Below are 18461 nucleotides of genomic sequence, written 5' to 3'. Positions count from 1 at the left end.
CCTTGGCCACTCCTGTCATATCTCTCTTTCATCTGATTGACACACACTGCATCAACGACATCACTGCTCAGTTTATTCCACTTATCAATACTACGATGCGGGAAACTGTACTTTCACATGTCATTTAGACAGATGTCTTTTATTAGTTTTTTTCCATGTCCTCGGAGATGTCCAATATGTCAATCTTGTTCACCAATGTATACATAGTTATCATGTCTTTCCTTGTTCTTCTCTCTTCTAATGTGGTCAGCCCCAGTTCCCTCAGCCTTTCCTCATAGTCTAACTCCCTGAGTCCTGGTACCATCCTTGTCGCCAGCCTCTGTACCCTTTCCACCTTCTTCACATTTTTCTTCATATGCGGTGACCAGACGCAAGCTGCATATTCTAACTGGGGTCTTATTAAAGTGCATAGTATCATCTTCATCATTCCTTCATCTAGGTAGTGGAATGCAAGACCAATATTTTGAAGCATGTTATATGTTTTCCCAAATATCTTGTTAATGTGTTTCTCCAGTGACAAAGTGTTTTGCACGGTTACTCCTAAGTCTTTCTCCTCATTGGTCTCTTCAATTTTCTCATCACCCAGCCTGTAATCCCTGTTTGGTCTGTATCTACTTCTTCCCATTTTCATAACATGGCTCTTGTTATATTAAATTCCATCTGCCACTCTTTACTCCACTCATATATTTTATCAAGATCTTCCTGTAACTTGTTACAATCTTCCACATTCTTTACTCTCCTCATAATTTTAGTATTGTCCGCAAACATATTCATGTAACTGTCAATTCCTACTGGCATATCATTAACATAAATCAAAAACATGATGGGACCAAGCACTGATCCTTGTGGAACTCCACTGGTTACCTTTTCCACTCGGACTTCTTTCCTTTCACCACTGTTCGCATTTCTCTTCCCACTAACTAATTTTCCATCCATTTTGCTAGTTTATCACTTACTCCTCCAATCTTCTTTAGTTTCCACATCAGTCTATTGTGTGGCACTTTATCAAAGGCCTTTCTCAAGTCCAGGTAAATAGCATCCAGCCATCCCTCTCTATGTTGAAGTATGTCAGTCACTCTTGAATAAAAACATAATAAATTGGATACGCACGCTCTTCCTTTTCTGAAACCAAACTGCCTTTCACTCAGAATGTTTTCACTTTCTAGATACTCACTCCACTTTGCTTCAATTACTTCTTCACATACCTTGCACAATATACTAGTCAACGATACTGGTCTGTAATTTAATGATTCCATTCTATTTCCATTCTTATATATAGGCACAATGTCAGGTCTTTTCCACTCTTTCGGGACTATTCCTGTTCGTATGGAGGTTTCCACAATATCAAATATGGGGTTCAACAATTGATCCTTACATTCTTTCAGCAACCTCCCAGATATGCCGTCAGGCCCCATTGATTTATTAATATCCAAGTTACTTATAATTTTCCTTATATCTTTAGTAACCATGATGTCCTGCATTTGCTTTATTTCCGTAGGCCTTCCTCCTGTAAAATGCTCCTCCTTTGTAAACACTTTGCAAAAGTTGTCATTCTATATTTCAGCTATATCTCTAGCATCCTCATATACTTCTTCCCCATTTTTTACTTTTTCTATTGCTTCCCTTTTATTTAGTTTTCCATTTATGAATTTGTAAAACATTTTAGGGTCACTGTCACAGTTTTCCACCACTCTCTGTTCATATTCCTTTTGTGCTGTTCCCCTTACTTCAACATATCTATTCCTTGCTGTTTTGTAGACTTCTCTTGATAATACTTCACTGTTTTTCTAAAGTTTCTTCCGTGCCTTTTCTTTGTTCATTTTTGCTTCTTCACAATTTCTATTAAACCACTGTTTATTACTTAAAGTCCTCTTTCTGTTATATGGCACAAACTTCTTCACAGCAGAGTTATATAAATCCATAAATTTATCGTATTTCAATTGCATATCCCCTTCCTGGTATATCACAGACCAGTCAATTTCATTAAAGAACTCTCTTGTATGGTTATAATTTGCCCTAACATAATTTAATTTTTCTTCCCTGTGCTCCACACTCTTTTCTGTGCTTAATTCCGTATCCAGCTCAAAACTTAGGACATCATGGTAGCTTTTCCCCAAGGGACATTCATGTTCAATTTCCTCTTTTAGGGAGATGCCCCTGGTAAATACCAAATCCAACCTGGCTGCAACATCCTGTCCCTTGCACCTTGTTGGTGATCTCACCCACTGTGTCATCAAGTTATTTGTTACTACGTTTAACAATTCCTCTGCCCACTCACCACCATTCACCACTTCGTAGTCTTCCCTCACTATTTCCTTACAATTAAAGTTTCCGACTATCATCACTATCCTTTCTGTTGAGTTCCTGCTTCATTCTGTCTAGAGTATTTCTCATCACAGTTTGTTACTGTTCATAGTTCCAAGCACTGGTTCTGGGTGGTATGTATACTGTTATAATATTAATGTCCCTCTTACCACTTATCACTTCCTCATTTCCCTTACTAAAGTTCACCACCTTCACTATCAGATCCTTCTTAGTAAAAACCATTATACCACCACCTCCTTTATTCTTTCTATCATTTCTCCATACTTTGTAGTGTTTTACATCAAACCAATCTAGCTTTATTTCAGGTTTTAACTTTTTTTCCACCACACACATTATGTCCAGTTCATGTTTCTTAGGTAATCCATGCATTCTAGCCTCTTAGACAGAAATCCATCTATATTCGTGTATGTCACTTGAATTCCATTCCTAATCTCTTTCTTCCATGTTTCAGTCAGTGTAATGTCTATTCCGTCTGTTTTATCCACCACTTCTTCAGCCTCCCATTTCTCATCCTCCAAAACACTTGGTCTTATCTTCCTCGGTTCTTTCCTCATTCTTCTCTCTCACTTCAGTTACAAGCTCTTTCATTTTCATTCTTTCATCCTGTGTCATATTTCTTCTTATGTAAATTGTTTTGGTTTCCTCGTAGTCTTTAAGTTTCCAGGCCCTCCTCAGCAAGGCCTCGGCTGCCACCTGAGACTTTAACTTCAATTTTAATGGTCTACTCTTGCCTTCTTCAAAAGCTCCTAGTCTCACACTTTCCTCTACCTCAGCATATAGGCATTCTTCCTCCTCAGAGATCTTATTTAGTAAAAACTTAATCCTGTCATTTTCCTTATCCCTCCTATCTTGTCAGTTCCTGTTAGTTTCCTCCCTCAAACCTGTTATGATCACACATTTTTTCTTTTCGGCAATATCTCTCACCACATACTCATTTTCCTTCAATTCCTTTACCATTTCACTCTGTGTAATTGCTTTATTATTTTCTTGCTTTTTCATTATCTCCTTAAAGGACTTTTGTACTTCTTTGTGTTCATGTTTCACTTCCTTCATTTTTGGCATCAATTAGGTTAAGGCATTCCTCCTTCCCCAAGTCTCCTTCGGATATTTTCTTTTCCATTTCGAGGAGTTTAGCCTTTATCTCGTCACATTGTTTCCTTAGATGTTTATTTTCTTTCTCCATTTCCACTTTCTCCTTCAATAGCTCTTTATTCTCTCTCATTAACATATACACTTAACCCTCGGCTATCGCGCCCAATTGGGGCCAAAATAGCATCGTTATAGCTGAAAACACGATAGCCGAATTGATCTTGGCGGGAAGGCGGTTTTGGCCAATGAGCACTCAGATATCCCTTAACATAATGGCTGGGCGCGTGATAGCAGGCATCTGAGGTCGCGATAATGAAATTTTAGCCGCTTTTCATGGGTGCGTGATAGCAATAAAACGCAATAGCGGAAGTTGCGATAGCCGAGGGTTGACTGTAGATTTCTTTTTTGAAGGTATCGTTCTCTGCTATGACTATCTAATTTTTCTTCTATGGATCTAATATTTAGAAACTTACTTTCTAATGCCTGAATTCTGGAATCCATGTCTAATTTATCTAGTCCTCTAGGAGTGGTCACAAACCCCGCGAAGTCTCAAAAATTTCTAGGTGTAGATTGCATGATTTCTATCTCCAGCTGTTTCAGCCAAAACAAAACAAAACACCACTGACACTCTTCGACTAGGGACCACTCTTCATTTTCACTTGAAAATGGCCCACTTTCTGTACTTTTCGAGAGTAGGACACTAATAGGACACTAACTGTACCCCACAGAGATACCCGCGCTCTGTAAACACCATAGGTGTGTGTGTGTGTGTGTGTGTGTGTGTGTGTTTGTGTGTATTTAACTAGTTGTAGTTTTACAGGGCCTGGGCTTTATGCTCGTATGGCCCTGTCTCCATACCTACACTTATCCGATTTTTCTTTAAAACTGACACCACTTTTTCACTCAAACTGTTCCACATCTCAACACATCTTTGTGGGAAACTATATTTTTTTACATTTCTCCCTTTCTCAGCTTTTTACTATGCAATCTTGTGCTTCGAATGTCATATTCTCTCAAGATCAGTTTCTCATTATCCACTTGGTCCATTCCATTGATCAATTTATAAGGTTGTATCAGATCCCCTCTCTCCCTTCTCTGTTCCAGGGTTGGTAGATCCATAGCCTTTAGTCTCTCCTCATATGTCATCCCTTCAAATTCTGGAACCATTCTTGTAGCCATTTTTTGTAGTCTCTCCAACTTCCTTATGTGTTTCTTTTTATGGGGGGTCCATACTACTCCTGCATATTCCAATCTGGGTCTTATTATAGTACTTATCAATTTCTTCATCATTTTTTTGTGAAATGCTAATCCAATATTCCTTAGCAAATTATGTCTCTGAAAATTCTATCAATTATGACTTACTGGTTGATTGTTTTCTTCCATTGTCACTCCTAAGTCTTTTTCCTTTTTTACTTTCTGCAGTTCTACTCCATCTCCCATCTTATAGATTCCCATGGGTCGTCTTTCACTCTTTCCCATTTCCACGACATGGCTTATGTCCACATTATTATTATTATTATTATAAGGTCAATGAAGGCGACCCACTGGAAAGCATAACTGCATAAACCCAAAGGCCCAGTGGGCGGCACCTCACCGATAAGTGAAAGGAAGTAACAGGAATGAACAACAGAATAGGAAGATTGGTAGAGATCTAAGAGGTAGTGAGTTCAGAGAGAAGAAAGGTATTCACACGTTTTTTAAATGCTTCAATGTTACTAGAATTAACAATCTCGTTGGGAATTGTATTCCAGAGTTGAATTGAATTCCATTTCCCACTTTTTACTCCATTCACAGATCTTATTTAGGTCATCCTGCAGTATTTCACAATCCTCTTTTTGCTTTATAACTGAACAGTTTCGTATCGGGAATATCACATATCGTCCATGTGTGTGTGTGTGTGTGTATCGTATGTGTTGTTTTTTTGTTTGTGTGTGTGTGTGTGTGTGTGTATTTACCTAGTTGTAGTTTTACAGGGCCTGGGCTTTATGCTCGTGTGGTCCCGTCTCCATATCTACACTTATCCAATTTTTCTTTAAAACTATGTACACTCTTTGCTGATACCACTTCCTCACTCAAACTGTTCCAAGTCTCAACACATCTTTGGAAACTAAATTTTTAACATCTCTCAGACATCGTCCCTTCCTTAGTTTCTTACTATGCGATCTTGTGCTTCTAAAGTCATATTCTTCTCTCAGGATCAGTTTCTCATTATCCACTTCATCCATTCCGTTAATCAATTTATAAACTTGTATCAGATCCCTCTCTCTCTCTCTGCTCCAAGGTTGGTAGATCCATTGCCTTTAGTCTCTCCTCATATGCCATCCCTTTAAATTCTGGAACCATTCTTGTAGCCATTTTTGTAGTCTCTAATTTTCTTATGTGTTTCTTTTATGGGGAGTCCACACAACTCCTGCATATTCCAATCTAGGTCTTATTTTAGTACTTATCAATTTCTTCATCATTTCCTTGTCCATATAGTGAAATGCTACTCCAATATTCCTTAGCAAATTATACGCTCTCTGAAAATTCTATCAATATGGCTAACCGGTTGATTATTTTCTTCCATTGTCACTCCCAAGTCCTTTTCCTTTTTTACTTTTTCTAGTTCTACTCCATCTCCCATCTTATAGATTCCCACTGGTCGTCTTTCACTTTTTCCCATTTCCATGACATGGCTTTTGTCCACATTGAATTCCATCTCCCATTTTTTGCTCCATTTCCAGATCTTGTTTAAGTCTTCCTGTAGTATTTCACAATCCTCTTTTTGTTTAATGACTCTGCACAGTTTCGCATCGTCCGCAAACAGATTTATGTAGCTGTTCACTCCTCTGGCATGTCATTTATATATACGAGAAAAGTATTGGTGCCAATACTGACCCCTGTGGCACTCCGCTGTCTACTGTTCTCCACTTGGACTTCATATCTTTAACTATCGTCCTTATTTCTCTCCCCCTTAAGTAATTCTTCATCCATCTCAATGTGCTTCCTTTTAAGCCACCCTTCTCCTCTAACTTCCATAGTAATCTTTCATGTGGCACTTTATCAAAAGCCTTTTTTAGATCTAAATAAATACAGTCAATCCATCCTCTCTCTCTTGTACTTTATCAACTATTCTAGAGTAGAAACTCAATAAATTTGTCACACATGACCGACCTTTTCTAAAACCAAATTGGCTATTTGATAATATTTTGTTGTCTTCAAGAAACTCGATCCATTGCTTCTTTATTACTTTTTCACACATCTTGCATATTACACTAGTTAGTGATACCGCCTGTAATTTAAAGGTTCTTCCTTCCTTCCGCTCTTATATATGGGAACCACCTCAGCTCTTTTCCACTCCACTGGCACTGTTCCATTTTCTATTGAGCATTTTATGATGTTGTATATTGGACTTGCTAGTTCTTCCCTACATTCTTTCAGTATTCTGCCTGAGACTTCATCCGGTCCCATTGCCTTTTCCTCATCCAATTCCGTCATCAACTTTTTATTTCAAGCTTGGTTACTTTAATCTCTTTCATATAGACAGTCTCTATTACCCTGTGGTCTTTCAAATTTGGATTCCTTAGTAAAGACCTCATGAAATTTACTATTTAACAGTTCTGCCATACTTTTGGGTCTTCCACCATTCCGTTTCTCCTTTTAACCTTTCTATTGTTTCTTTTTGTCTTATTTTTCCATTTATGAATCTGTAGAACAATTTTGGTTGTTCCTTACATTTTTCGACAATGTCCTTTTCATAGTTCTTTTCTTCTTCCTTTCTCACCTTAGCATATTCATTTCTTGCTGTTTTGAAGTTTTCCTTATTTTCTGGATTTCTGTTTCTTCTCCACCTTTTCCATGCTCCATCTCGTTTCTCCTTTGCCCTAGCACATCTTGCATTAAACCAATCTTTCTTTCCTTCTTCTTTAGGTCTATATTTCGAACATATTCCTGACCCCAGTTTTGTATATTTCAAAAATAAGTTATATTTCTCTTGAACTGTTAATGAGTTTTCCATCTCCTCCCAGTTTACGTTTTAAAATAGTTCTTGAGATTCTCAATATCAGCCTTTCTGTAATTTAATCGGTCTCCTTTGTATGATTCATCTCTATCTTCCTTTCCTTCTTCTATATCCATCTCTAATATTACATGGTCACTCTTTCCCAATGGGCACTTGTATCTTATATCATCGTTAATTGGTATATCCCTTGTAAAAACTAGGTCTAATCTTGCCGGCTCATCGTTTCCTCTGAATCTTGTGTTTTCCTTTACTCTTTGGACCATCAAATTATCTATCATTAGGTTCAGGAATCTATCTCCCAGGCATCTTCCCCCATACCACTTTCATAATTTTCCCAGTCTACCTCCTTACAGTTGAAATCTCCTATCAATATCACTTTTCTCCTTTCCTTAATGATTCTTGTAAGACTCCTTATTGTGTCATCTATCATGTCTCTATATTCTTGGTTAGTCCATGAGTTTGTTTTGGTGGCACATATGTTCCAATGATTGTTAACTCCTTTTGTTAATATGCATCTTAACATACAGTATTTCTGATTTTCCTTCCCAAACCCCACTTGATTTACCACTATCTCCTTCCTTAACATCATCATGACTCCTCCTCCTCCTTTACCCACTCTCTCTCCTCCATATATTATACCTTTTATCTATGTCTATTTTATTGCCTCATTTAACTTTGTTTCCACCAGGCATACAATATCTGGTTCTTCTTTCTTTATGTAATCTCTTAATTCTAATTTACTAGATAAAATCCCATCTATGTTTGTATACATCATTTTTAATCTCTTGTTCTTATCATTTTAGTTAAACTTGCTCCATTCTTTTCTCTTCTTTCTCTTTATATACCATTTCCTTATCCTGTCTCCTATAATTCTCCAAAAATGTCTTCTTCTCCTCCTCTGACCTTTCATTATTTTTTTTCTCTTGCTTCTGCCACCAGTTCATTGTGTCTCTTCCTTTCCTCCTCGTTTCTATTTTTCTTTATATATATATCTTTGCAACCTTCTGTTTCTCTGAGTTTCGTTTTTCTATATAGTACTTCTTCTGCTGCTGCTTGTGATTTTAGTAATATCTTAATTGGTCTCACTGTTCCTTCTTGATATGGTCCCATTCTATGGATTTCTTCTACTTCCTCTTCTAAGTTCTGTCTATCCTCGTCATTCAGATGTTTTAGTAGGTCTTTTACTGATTTCATTTCGTCTTTTTCCCTTCTTGGTCTATATTTAACATTTTTTCTTTCAGTCCAAAAATAATTACACTTTTTTTTTCCAATTTCTCTTACTAAATTTTCTTTTTCTTGAGGACTCCTATCATTTTGCTTGTCATATTTTCATCTCTTTCTTTTAACTGTTCTTGAAATACTTCTTGAAATGATTCCTTGTCTTTCTTATCTTGGATTCTCCATGCTTGTACTTCTTTTTTAATCACGTCTTGTACTCTTTCTTCTTCTTTGTTAACTAGATCTTTTAGCTTTTCTTTTTCTTTCTCGGCTTTACCGAGTCCTTCTTGTGTGTGTGTGTGTGTGTGTGTGTGTGTGTGTGTGTGTGTGTGTGTGTGTGTGTGTGTGTGTGTGTGTGTGTGTGTGTGTGTGTGTGTGTGTGTGTGTGTGTTTACCTAGTTGTAGTTTTACAGGGCCTGGGCTTTACGCTTGTGTGGCCCCGTCTCCATATCTACACTTATCCAATTTTTCTTTAAAGCTATGCACACTCTTTGCTGACAACACTTCCTAAATCAAACTGTTCCAAGTCTTAACACATCTTTGTGGGAAACTATGTTTTTTAACATCTCTCAGACATCTTCCCTTCCTCAGTCTTTTACTTATGCGATCTTGTGCTTCTAATGTCATATTCTTCTCTCAGGATCAGTTTCTCATTATCCACTTGATCCATTCCATTAATCAATTTATAAACTTGTATCAGATCCCCTCTCTCCCTTCTCTGTTCCAGGGTTGGTCTTTAGTCTCATATGTCATCCCTTCAAATTCTGGAACCATTCTTGTAGCCATTTTTTGTAGTCTCTCCAACTTCCTAATGTGTTTCTTTTTATGGGGGATCCACACAACTCCTGCATATTCCAATCTGGGTCTTATTATAGTACTTATCAATTTCTTCATCATTTCTTTATCCATGTAGTGAAATGCTAATCCAATATTTCTTAGGAAAATATCAATATGGCTTACCGGTTGATTGTTCTTTTTCCATTATCACTCCCAAATCCTTTTCCTTTTTTATTTTTTTCTAGTTCTACTCCATCTCCCATCTTATAGATTCCCACTGGTTGTCTTTCACTCTGTGTGTGTGTGTGTGTGTGTGTGTGTGTGTGTGTGTATCATATATATATATATATATATATATATATATATATATATATATATATATATATATATATATATATATATATATATATATGAATAATACAAAATCTCAAATGAGGCTAGGGATGGGTGTGATAGCAATTGGCCTGAAGTCATTGAGTGACTGGACTGGCAGTTTAGGGATGGATTTGACAAACAATGTTTTCCAGTCCATGGGACATGAATACTGAGAGAGATGCTTTTGTGTGTGTGTGTGTGTGTGTGTGTATCTGTATATATATATATATATATATATATATATTTTTTTTTTTTTTTTTTTTGTATCATATATGTTTGTTTGTTTTTTGTTTGTTTGTGTGTGTGTATCATATATATATATATATATATATATATATATATATATATATATATATATATATATATATATATATAATATATTAATGATAAATGGGATAAGATTAAGGTACGAAATTGCTTTCCAATCATCATGTAAGACTTTTCTCTCTTAAGAACATGCATTTCTATATATATACACATACATACATATATACATTAATTTAATTTTATTTATTTATTTATTTATTTATTATTTTTTTGTCTCTATTCTTCAGGTTTATAATATCATTTCACCTGAACAAGAAAAAGATGGCAATGCAAGGTCTCGATACAATGGACGACTATTCCTTTCTTGGCTACAAGATGTTGATGACAAATGGGATAAGATTAAGGTATGAAACTGCTTGCCAATCATCATGTAAGACTTTTTTTTTTCTCTTAGAGCATATATTCTTTTACTGTTGCATCCTATTCAATGTACAAGCCTAATAATTCTAGATTAGAGGATACCATATGTTAAATATTTATCTAAACCTTCATGGACAACTCTCTCCTAACCATTGGAAGTGATCCTGTATCACTCCTCTCATTTTCCAATCATCCCTTCATTCAGATCTGTTTGCAAAGCCTGTAGGCATACTTGTGTACGTAAGGGTCTATAGCACTTGTAAGCATACTTCAAGAGTAGATGTGGGAAACGCTGTTAAGCTTCTGCCCATTAGTGGTGCTCATATTAGGGCCCGTATCACCACCCAAGCGCATCTTTGGTGTAACCACCTAGAACCTGGGTATCAGGGTGACATGTAGGTAACGATAAACCACTCGACAAATGGCATAACTTCAAAGATGTATGTGGTGGGATTCAAACCTACGTGTGGACGTCTGACCGATCCCATGCTCACCACCTTATCCACTACGCCACCGCCTTTGGCAACCAACTTAATTTCAATGCCAGTTCTTTCTTGTAGCTTATTTTCCACCCAGTTCATATGTAGAACTCCACATGTTCCTTGGACACCTCATCTCTGCTGCATTCAGTATCTTCTGTCTTACTCCCATGTTCCAACTTTCTGCTCCACACAGTTCTCTTAGTGCCACTGCACCCTCTTACTACCTTTTCTCATTTCATTCAGCTTTCCGAACTTATCAGCCATTTCAGTCTGCAAATAGATTCAAATTTCTTTTTAACATTTCTTTCACCTCTTATTACATCATAACTTGTGTGAACATCAAACAACTAAGGGAATATCACATATTTGCTTTAGTATTACTCAATCAGAAAATTGTTTTTCTGTTTGTCATAAAGCACTTGACTTGTAATCTTTGTTTTGCAACTTTTAATTGTATAACTTTCCGTCTCAATTATATTAAGATTTTCCTCCCCTATAGTGAATATCACGTAAATTTTTTTCATTATACTTATAAGGGAAAAAAAGATGCAGCACCTACATGATGTTATGGGACTCACAATGCTCTTGCCAGAAAATAGTGTTAGTTGTTTGCATGGATCCACAATGGCTGGGTGTATTACTTTAGCTTTATTCAAGGCTGCTATTGTGGTAAGTTTTGTGATTCCACTGGTTTAGGATAGCTTCTGCCATCTATGAAATCTTGTATGTGGTAGTAACATGTGGACTAAAAAGATCCTCTGGTAAATCTCATCTCATGACACACACACACACACACACAGACACACACACACAGACAGACACACACACACAGACAGACACACACACAGACAGACACACACACAGACAGACACACACACACACACACAGACACACACACACACACACACACAGACACACACACACACAGACACACACACACACACACACACACAGACACACACACACACACACACACACACACAGACACACACACAGAACACACACACACACACAGACACACACACACACACACACACACACACACACACACACACACACACACACACACACACACACACACACACACACACACACACACACACACACACACACACACACACACACACACACACACACACACAGACACACACACACACACACACACACACACACACACACACACACACACACACACACACACACACACACACAGACACAGAGAATCTTGGATATGAGACTGAGGAAGTGGTTCATAACCCAGAAAAGTACAGCAAGAAAGGACTAAAGAAACTTACATATGAGCGAATGTAATGTATTCCAACATAAATGGAGTGATATCAGGGATTTTAGAACTCAACGATTACTTGAGGGACAAGAACCCAGATATTGTGGGTCTCACTGAAACAAAACTGAGAGAGGGAGAAGACCTGATGATGGTTGGAGAAGGAAATATAATGTTTGGAAAAGAAATAGAGTAGGTAAGATGGGAGGAGGAGTGATGTTGCTGGTTAAAAAGATATAAAGGTGGATCAAGTGAAAGAAGGTATGGGAAAGGCAGAAGTGCTAAAGATCAGAGCAGAAACTAATGAAGGAAAAAGAGGCACTACATAGTGGTGTACGTACCACCTAAGACAAATGCATGGTCAGTACAGGAATATGAAGAAATGATAAGTGATACAGGAACATGTCTGGAAGAAATGTTGGGTGGCTGTGAACGAACTATAATGATGGGAGATTTTAATTGTAAAGAGGTGTGTTGGGAGGACTGGTCAATGGAAGGATCAGAGACAACATGGGGAAATACACTATTGACACTGGCAATGGAAAATGTGTTAACTCAGTGGGTCAAAGAAGATACTAGGTTTGGAGGAGAGGGAGCATCGTCAAGACTGGACTTGGTCTTTAGTACAGAGCCAATGGTCATTGAGGAGATGAGGGTGGAGTGCCCTTTAGCAAAGAGTGATCATGCAGTTTTGGAGTTCAAGGTGATAGATGAAGAGAAATCTAGAAGAAATGAAGAATATAAAGTGGGAAGATGGAATTATGCCAAGACAGATTTTGGAAACCTAAAGAAATTCTTTCAAGAGACAAATTGATGAAATTCAAGAGTGCTAAGGAGCAAATGAAAAGTGGAAGGAATTTATAAAAATATACAAAGAAGGTGAGAAAAATTTGTACCAATAAGACAACATAGAGAAGTTGGAAAGCAGGACTGGTTTAACGATAGATGTGAAAAGGCTAGAACAAGAAAAGAGGATGCATGGAAGAGGTGGAGAAGGAAAAGACGGATTAAGCAGTGGAAAGTTACAAAAGAGCAAGAAATGAATATGTGTTGATTAGAAGAGAAGAAAGAAAGAAACAAGAAAAGGATATAATTGATAAATGTAAAGACCAACCAAGGCTTTTTACAGACATGTGAACAACAACATCAAAAATAGAGAAAGTATTGAAAGTTTAGAAGTAAATGGAGTATGCAGTGAGGATCCCAGGAAATGGCAGAGGCTATGAATGGATGCTTTCGGAAGGTATTCACAAAGGAGACTGCTTTTGACAAACCACTGGTAATGGAACAGAAAGGGATTATGAAGGAGTTTCAAGTAACTGTGGAGGAGATCAAGAATATGATGGGGAGTTTAGAAGTGAGAAAAGCTGTGGGACCTGATGGGGTATCAGGATGGATTTTAAGAGAATGCAGGAGCAACTGGCAGAAAAAGTTTGTGAAGTAATTGATGCCTCATTAAGGGAAGGTGTAGTGCCCCAAGACTGAAAAGAGCTAACATTGTCCCAATTTATAAATCAGGTAACAAGAGAGACCCATTGAACTATAGACCAGTGTCACTTACAAGTGTGGTAGCTAAGATGTGTGAGAGGGTGGTGAAGAATAGATGGACAGACTTCTTGGAGAAAATGACATACTTTGTGAGTGTCAATTTGGTTTTAGAAAAGGGCGTTCATGCACGACAAACCTGATATGTTACTATTCGAGGGTGATAGATGTAATACAGGAAAGAGATGGTTGGGCTGATGGAATATATCTGGATTTAAAAAGGCCTTTGATAAGGTACCACACCGAGACTGATCTGGAAACTTGAAATGGTAGGAGGAGTGCATGGCAGTTTACTAAAATGGATGGAAGACTTTTGGTAGGAAGAGAAATGAGAACAATAATTAAGGACAGACCATCAGAATGGGGCTTGGTGGAGAGTGGAGTTCCACAGGGATCAGTGTTGGCACCAGTAATGTTCGCAGTCTACATAAATGACATGGTGGATGGGGTGTCCAGTTATGTGAGCCTATTTGCAGACGATGCAAAATTGTTAAGAAAAGTGAGATGTGACAAAGATTGCGAACTACTCCAGGAAGACTTGGACAGAATATGGAAATGGAGCTGTACATGGCAAATGGAGTTCAACACGACAAAATGCAAGAAAATAGAGTTTGGCAAGAGTGAAAGAAGAATCAGGAGTATGTACAAGATAGGAAATGAAGACATAAAACCAGTCATGAAGAAAAGACCTTGGGGTGACAATTACCAATGACCTATCGCCAGAGAGACATATAAACAAAATAATTGGAGAAGTATTGAACTTATTGAGGAACATAAGAGTGGCGTCAGATATTTAGATGAAGAAATGATGAAGAAAATAATTACTGCAATGATAAGACCGAGGCTTGAATATGCAACAATACAGTGGGCTCCGAACTTAAAGAAACACATAAGGAAACTAGAGAAAGTACAGAGGGCTGCAACAAAAATGGTGCCTGACTTAAGAGATTTGACTTATGAAGACAGACTGAAAAGAATGCAACTTCCGACCCTGGAAAACAGAAGAGAAAGGGGAGACCTGATAGCAATATACAGAGTGATGATTGGCATGGAAAAATGGATAGGGAAGATCTGTGTATGTGGAATGAAAGAATGTCGAGAGGGCATGGGAAAAACTAAAATGGCCACTTATAGGAGAGATGTGAAAAATATAGCTTCCTCATAGAAGGGTGGAAGCATGGAATAGTTTAGACGTGGAAGTGGTCAACGCAAGGAATATTCATGATTTTAAGAAAAGCTGGACATTAATAGATATGGAGACGGGACAACACGAGCATAGCTCTTTTCCCGTATGTTACAATTAGGTAAATACAATTAGGTAAATACACACACACACACACACACACACACACACACACACACACACACACACACACACACACACACACACACACACACACACACACACACACACACACACACACACACACACACACACACACACACACGGGACATCGTCGATGGCGGAGGCTGAGCTCCAGAGCAATCATCTATAATTCTACAGTTACCTAAGAGTAACCAAGGTGGGAAAGGAGCTGGTAATGTTTGTCCCGTCTCCATATAGTCATGTTAACTGTTGATTAGCAAAATAATGTCCAGTGAAGGTAAATATAAACTGTAGCCTGCGTTTGAGCCATCAGCTGGTTTGTTTACGCTGCGCAACATGGCGGCCGTGAACTCGAAAGAGGAATCAGACTTCACAGGGTTTCAAGGAATAATGGAGAAGAGCACTTATGTGAAGAAAATTCTGGAGTTAGAAGGTAAAATTGAAAACTGTTTGAAAAGTATGAGGGCCTGGAAACGAGTTATGACAATGTAAAGAGAGACTGTGCCGATATGAAGAAGGAAAATGCAGCACTGAAAGAGGAAGTTAAGCTAATTAAAGTGAATTGCGAAAAATGTGGAGAATCTCTAGGAAAAGTGATGGAGAAGCAGGCTGAATGGAAAAAGTCAGGAAGTGGAAAGAAAGGAGGTAAATTACAAAGTTGCAAGTCTGGAAAAGGAAATCAAAGAGTCAGGGGAGAAAACTTTGGGCCTTGCTGAAATTATAGATCAACAGATCATAGAAGAGAAGATAGCTGAGAAAGTGGTGAAGGTTATTAAGTCAAATGAGACATTGGTGAGGGAAACTGTAGACAAAAAGAGATGTGTGGTGATATTTGGTGTGGAGGAGGATAAGACACCGAGTAAAATGGAGAGAGAGAAAACATAAAAAGGTGATAAATAATATCATTAATGTGGTGCAGGAGGAGGAAAAGACCTAGTACAAGAAATAGAGGACTTCCATAGAATTGGAAAGTTCACAAGAGAAGGTATGAGGCCAATAAGAATCAAACTTAAGTCACAAAAGGATGTAGATGAATTGGTGGAGAAGTCATGGAGGCTAGCCCAGCAGGAAACAACAAGGAAGATTTGGTTGAGAAGAGATCTCGGTGAAAAGGAAAGAGAAATGTTAAATGAGTTGAGAAAGGAGGCTTTGAAAAAAATGAAGAGAGGACAGAAGAGGAGAAGAAAGAGTTTTTCTGGAGAATCTTGGATATGAGACTGAGGAAGTGGTTCATAACCCAGAAAAGTACAGCAAGAAAGGACTAAAGAAACTTACATATGAGCGAAATGTAATGTATTCCAACATAAATGGAGTGATATCGGGGATTTTAGAACTCAACGATTACTTGAGGGACAAGAACCCAGATATTGTGGGTCTTACTGAAACAAAACTGAGAGAGGGAGAAGACCTGATGATGGTTGGAGAAGGAAATATAATGTTTGGAAAAGAAATAGAGTAGGTAAGATGGGAGGAGGAGTGATGTTGCTGGTTAAAAAAGATATAAAGGTGGATCAAGTGAAAAAAGGTATGGGAAAGGCAGAAGTGCTAAAGATCAGAGCAGAAACTAATGAAGGAAAAAAGAGGCACTACATAGTGGTGTACGTACCACCTAAGACAAATGCATGGTCAGTACAGGAATATGAAGAAATGATAAGTGATACAGGAACATGTCTGGAAGAAATGTTGGGTGGCTGTGAACGAACTATAATGATGGGAGATTTTAATTGTAAAGAGGTGTGTTGGGAGGACTGGTCAATGGAAGGATCAGAGACAACATGGGGAAATACACTATTGACACTGGCAATGGAAAATGTGTTAACTCAGTGGGTCAAAGAAGATACTAGGTTTGGAGGAGAGGGAGCATCGTCAAGACTGGACTTGGTCTTTAGTACAGAGCCAATGGTCATTGAGGAGATGAGGGTGGAGTGCCCTTTAGCAAAGAGTGATCATGCAGTTTTGGAGTTCAAGGTGATAGATGAAGAGAAATCTAGAAGAAATGAAGAATATAAAGTGGGAAGATGGAATTATGCCAAGACAGATTTTGGAAACCTAAAGAAATTCTTTCAAGAGACAAATTGGATGAAATTCAAGAGTGCTAAGGAGCAAATGAAAAGTGGAAGGAATTTATAAAATATACAAAGAAGGTGAGAAAAATTTGTACCAATAAGACAACATAGAGAAGTTGGAAAGCAGGACTGGTTTAACGATAGATGTGAAAAGGCTAGAACAAGAAAAGAGGATGCATGGAAGAGGTGGAGAAGGAAAAGACGGATTAAGCAGTGGAAAGTTACAAAAGAGCAAGAAATGAATATGTGTTGATTAGAAGAGAAGAAAGAAAGAAACAAGAAAAGGATATAATTGATAAATGTAAAGACCAACCAAGGCTTTTTACAGACATGTGAACAACAACATCAAAAATAGAGAAAGTATTGAAAGTTTAGAAGTAAATGGAGTATGCAGTGAAGATCCCAGGAAATGGCAGAGGCTATGAATGGATGCTGGAAGGTATTCACAAAGGAGACTGCTTTTGACAAACCACTGGTAATGGAACAGAAAGGGATTATGAAGGAGTTTCAAGTAACTGTGGAGGAGATCAAGAACATGATGGGGAGTTTAGAAGTGAGAAAAGCTGTGGGACCTGATGGGGTATCAGGATGGATTTTAAGAGAATGCAGGAGCAATTGGCAGAAAAAGTTTGTGAAGTAATTGATGCCTCATTAAGGGAAGGTGTAGTGCCCCAAGACTGGAAAAGAGCTAACATTGTCCCAATCTATAAATCAGGTAACAAGAGAGACCCATTGAACTATAGACCAGTGTCACTTACAAGTGTGGTAGCTAAGATGTGTGAGAGGGTGGTGAAGAATAGATGGACAGACTTCTTGGAGAAAATGACATACTTTGTGAGTGTCAATTTGGTTTTAGAAAGGGCGTTCATGCACGACAAACCTGATATGTTACTATTCGAGGGTGATAGATGTAATACAGGAAAGAGATGGTTGGGCTGATGGAATATATCTGGATTTAAAAAAGGCCTTTGATAAGGTACCACACCAGAGACTGATCTGGAAACTTGAAATGGTAGGAGGAGTGCATGGCAGTTTACTAAAATGGATGGAAGACTTTTGGTAGGAAGAGAAATGAGAACAATAATTAAGGACAGACCATCAGAATGGGGATTGGTGGAGAGTGGAGTTCCACAGGGATCAGTGTTGGCACCAGTAATGTTCGCAGTCTACATAAATGACATGGTGGATGGGGTGTCCAGTTATGTGAGCCTATTTGCAGACGATGCAAAATTGTTAAGAAAAGTGAGATGTGACAAAGATTGCGAACTACTCCAGGAAGACTTGGACA

The 18461-nt window shown here is 38.0% G+C and overlaps 1 protein-coding gene across 1 annotated transcript in view; it reads left to right on the top strand.

Moving 5' to 3' along the window:
- LOC123520507 (ankyrin repeat domain-containing protein 11-like) overlaps positions 1 to 18461 on the top strand; it is a 108523-nt gene that overhangs the window by 73082 nt on the left and 16980 nt on the right. Inside the window, exon 14 of the mRNA XM_045282818.1 lies at positions 10339 to 10455. Within this exon, the coding sequence (XP_045138753.1) occupies positions 10339 to 10455 (117 nt within the window). The remainder of the gene's footprint in view (positions 1 to 10338; positions 10456 to 18461) is intronic.

The sequence above is a fragment of the Portunus trituberculatus genome, chromosome 47 (genome assembly GCF_017591435.1).
Source record: "Portunus trituberculatus isolate SZX2019 chromosome 47, ASM1759143v1, whole genome shotgun sequence".
In the NCBI taxonomy this organism is placed as follows: domain Eukaryota; kingdom Metazoa; phylum Arthropoda; class Malacostraca; order Decapoda; family Portunidae; genus Portunus; species Portunus trituberculatus.
Note: the sequence above shows the minus strand (reverse complement) of the source record. Positions and strands in the feature narration are given on the sequence as shown.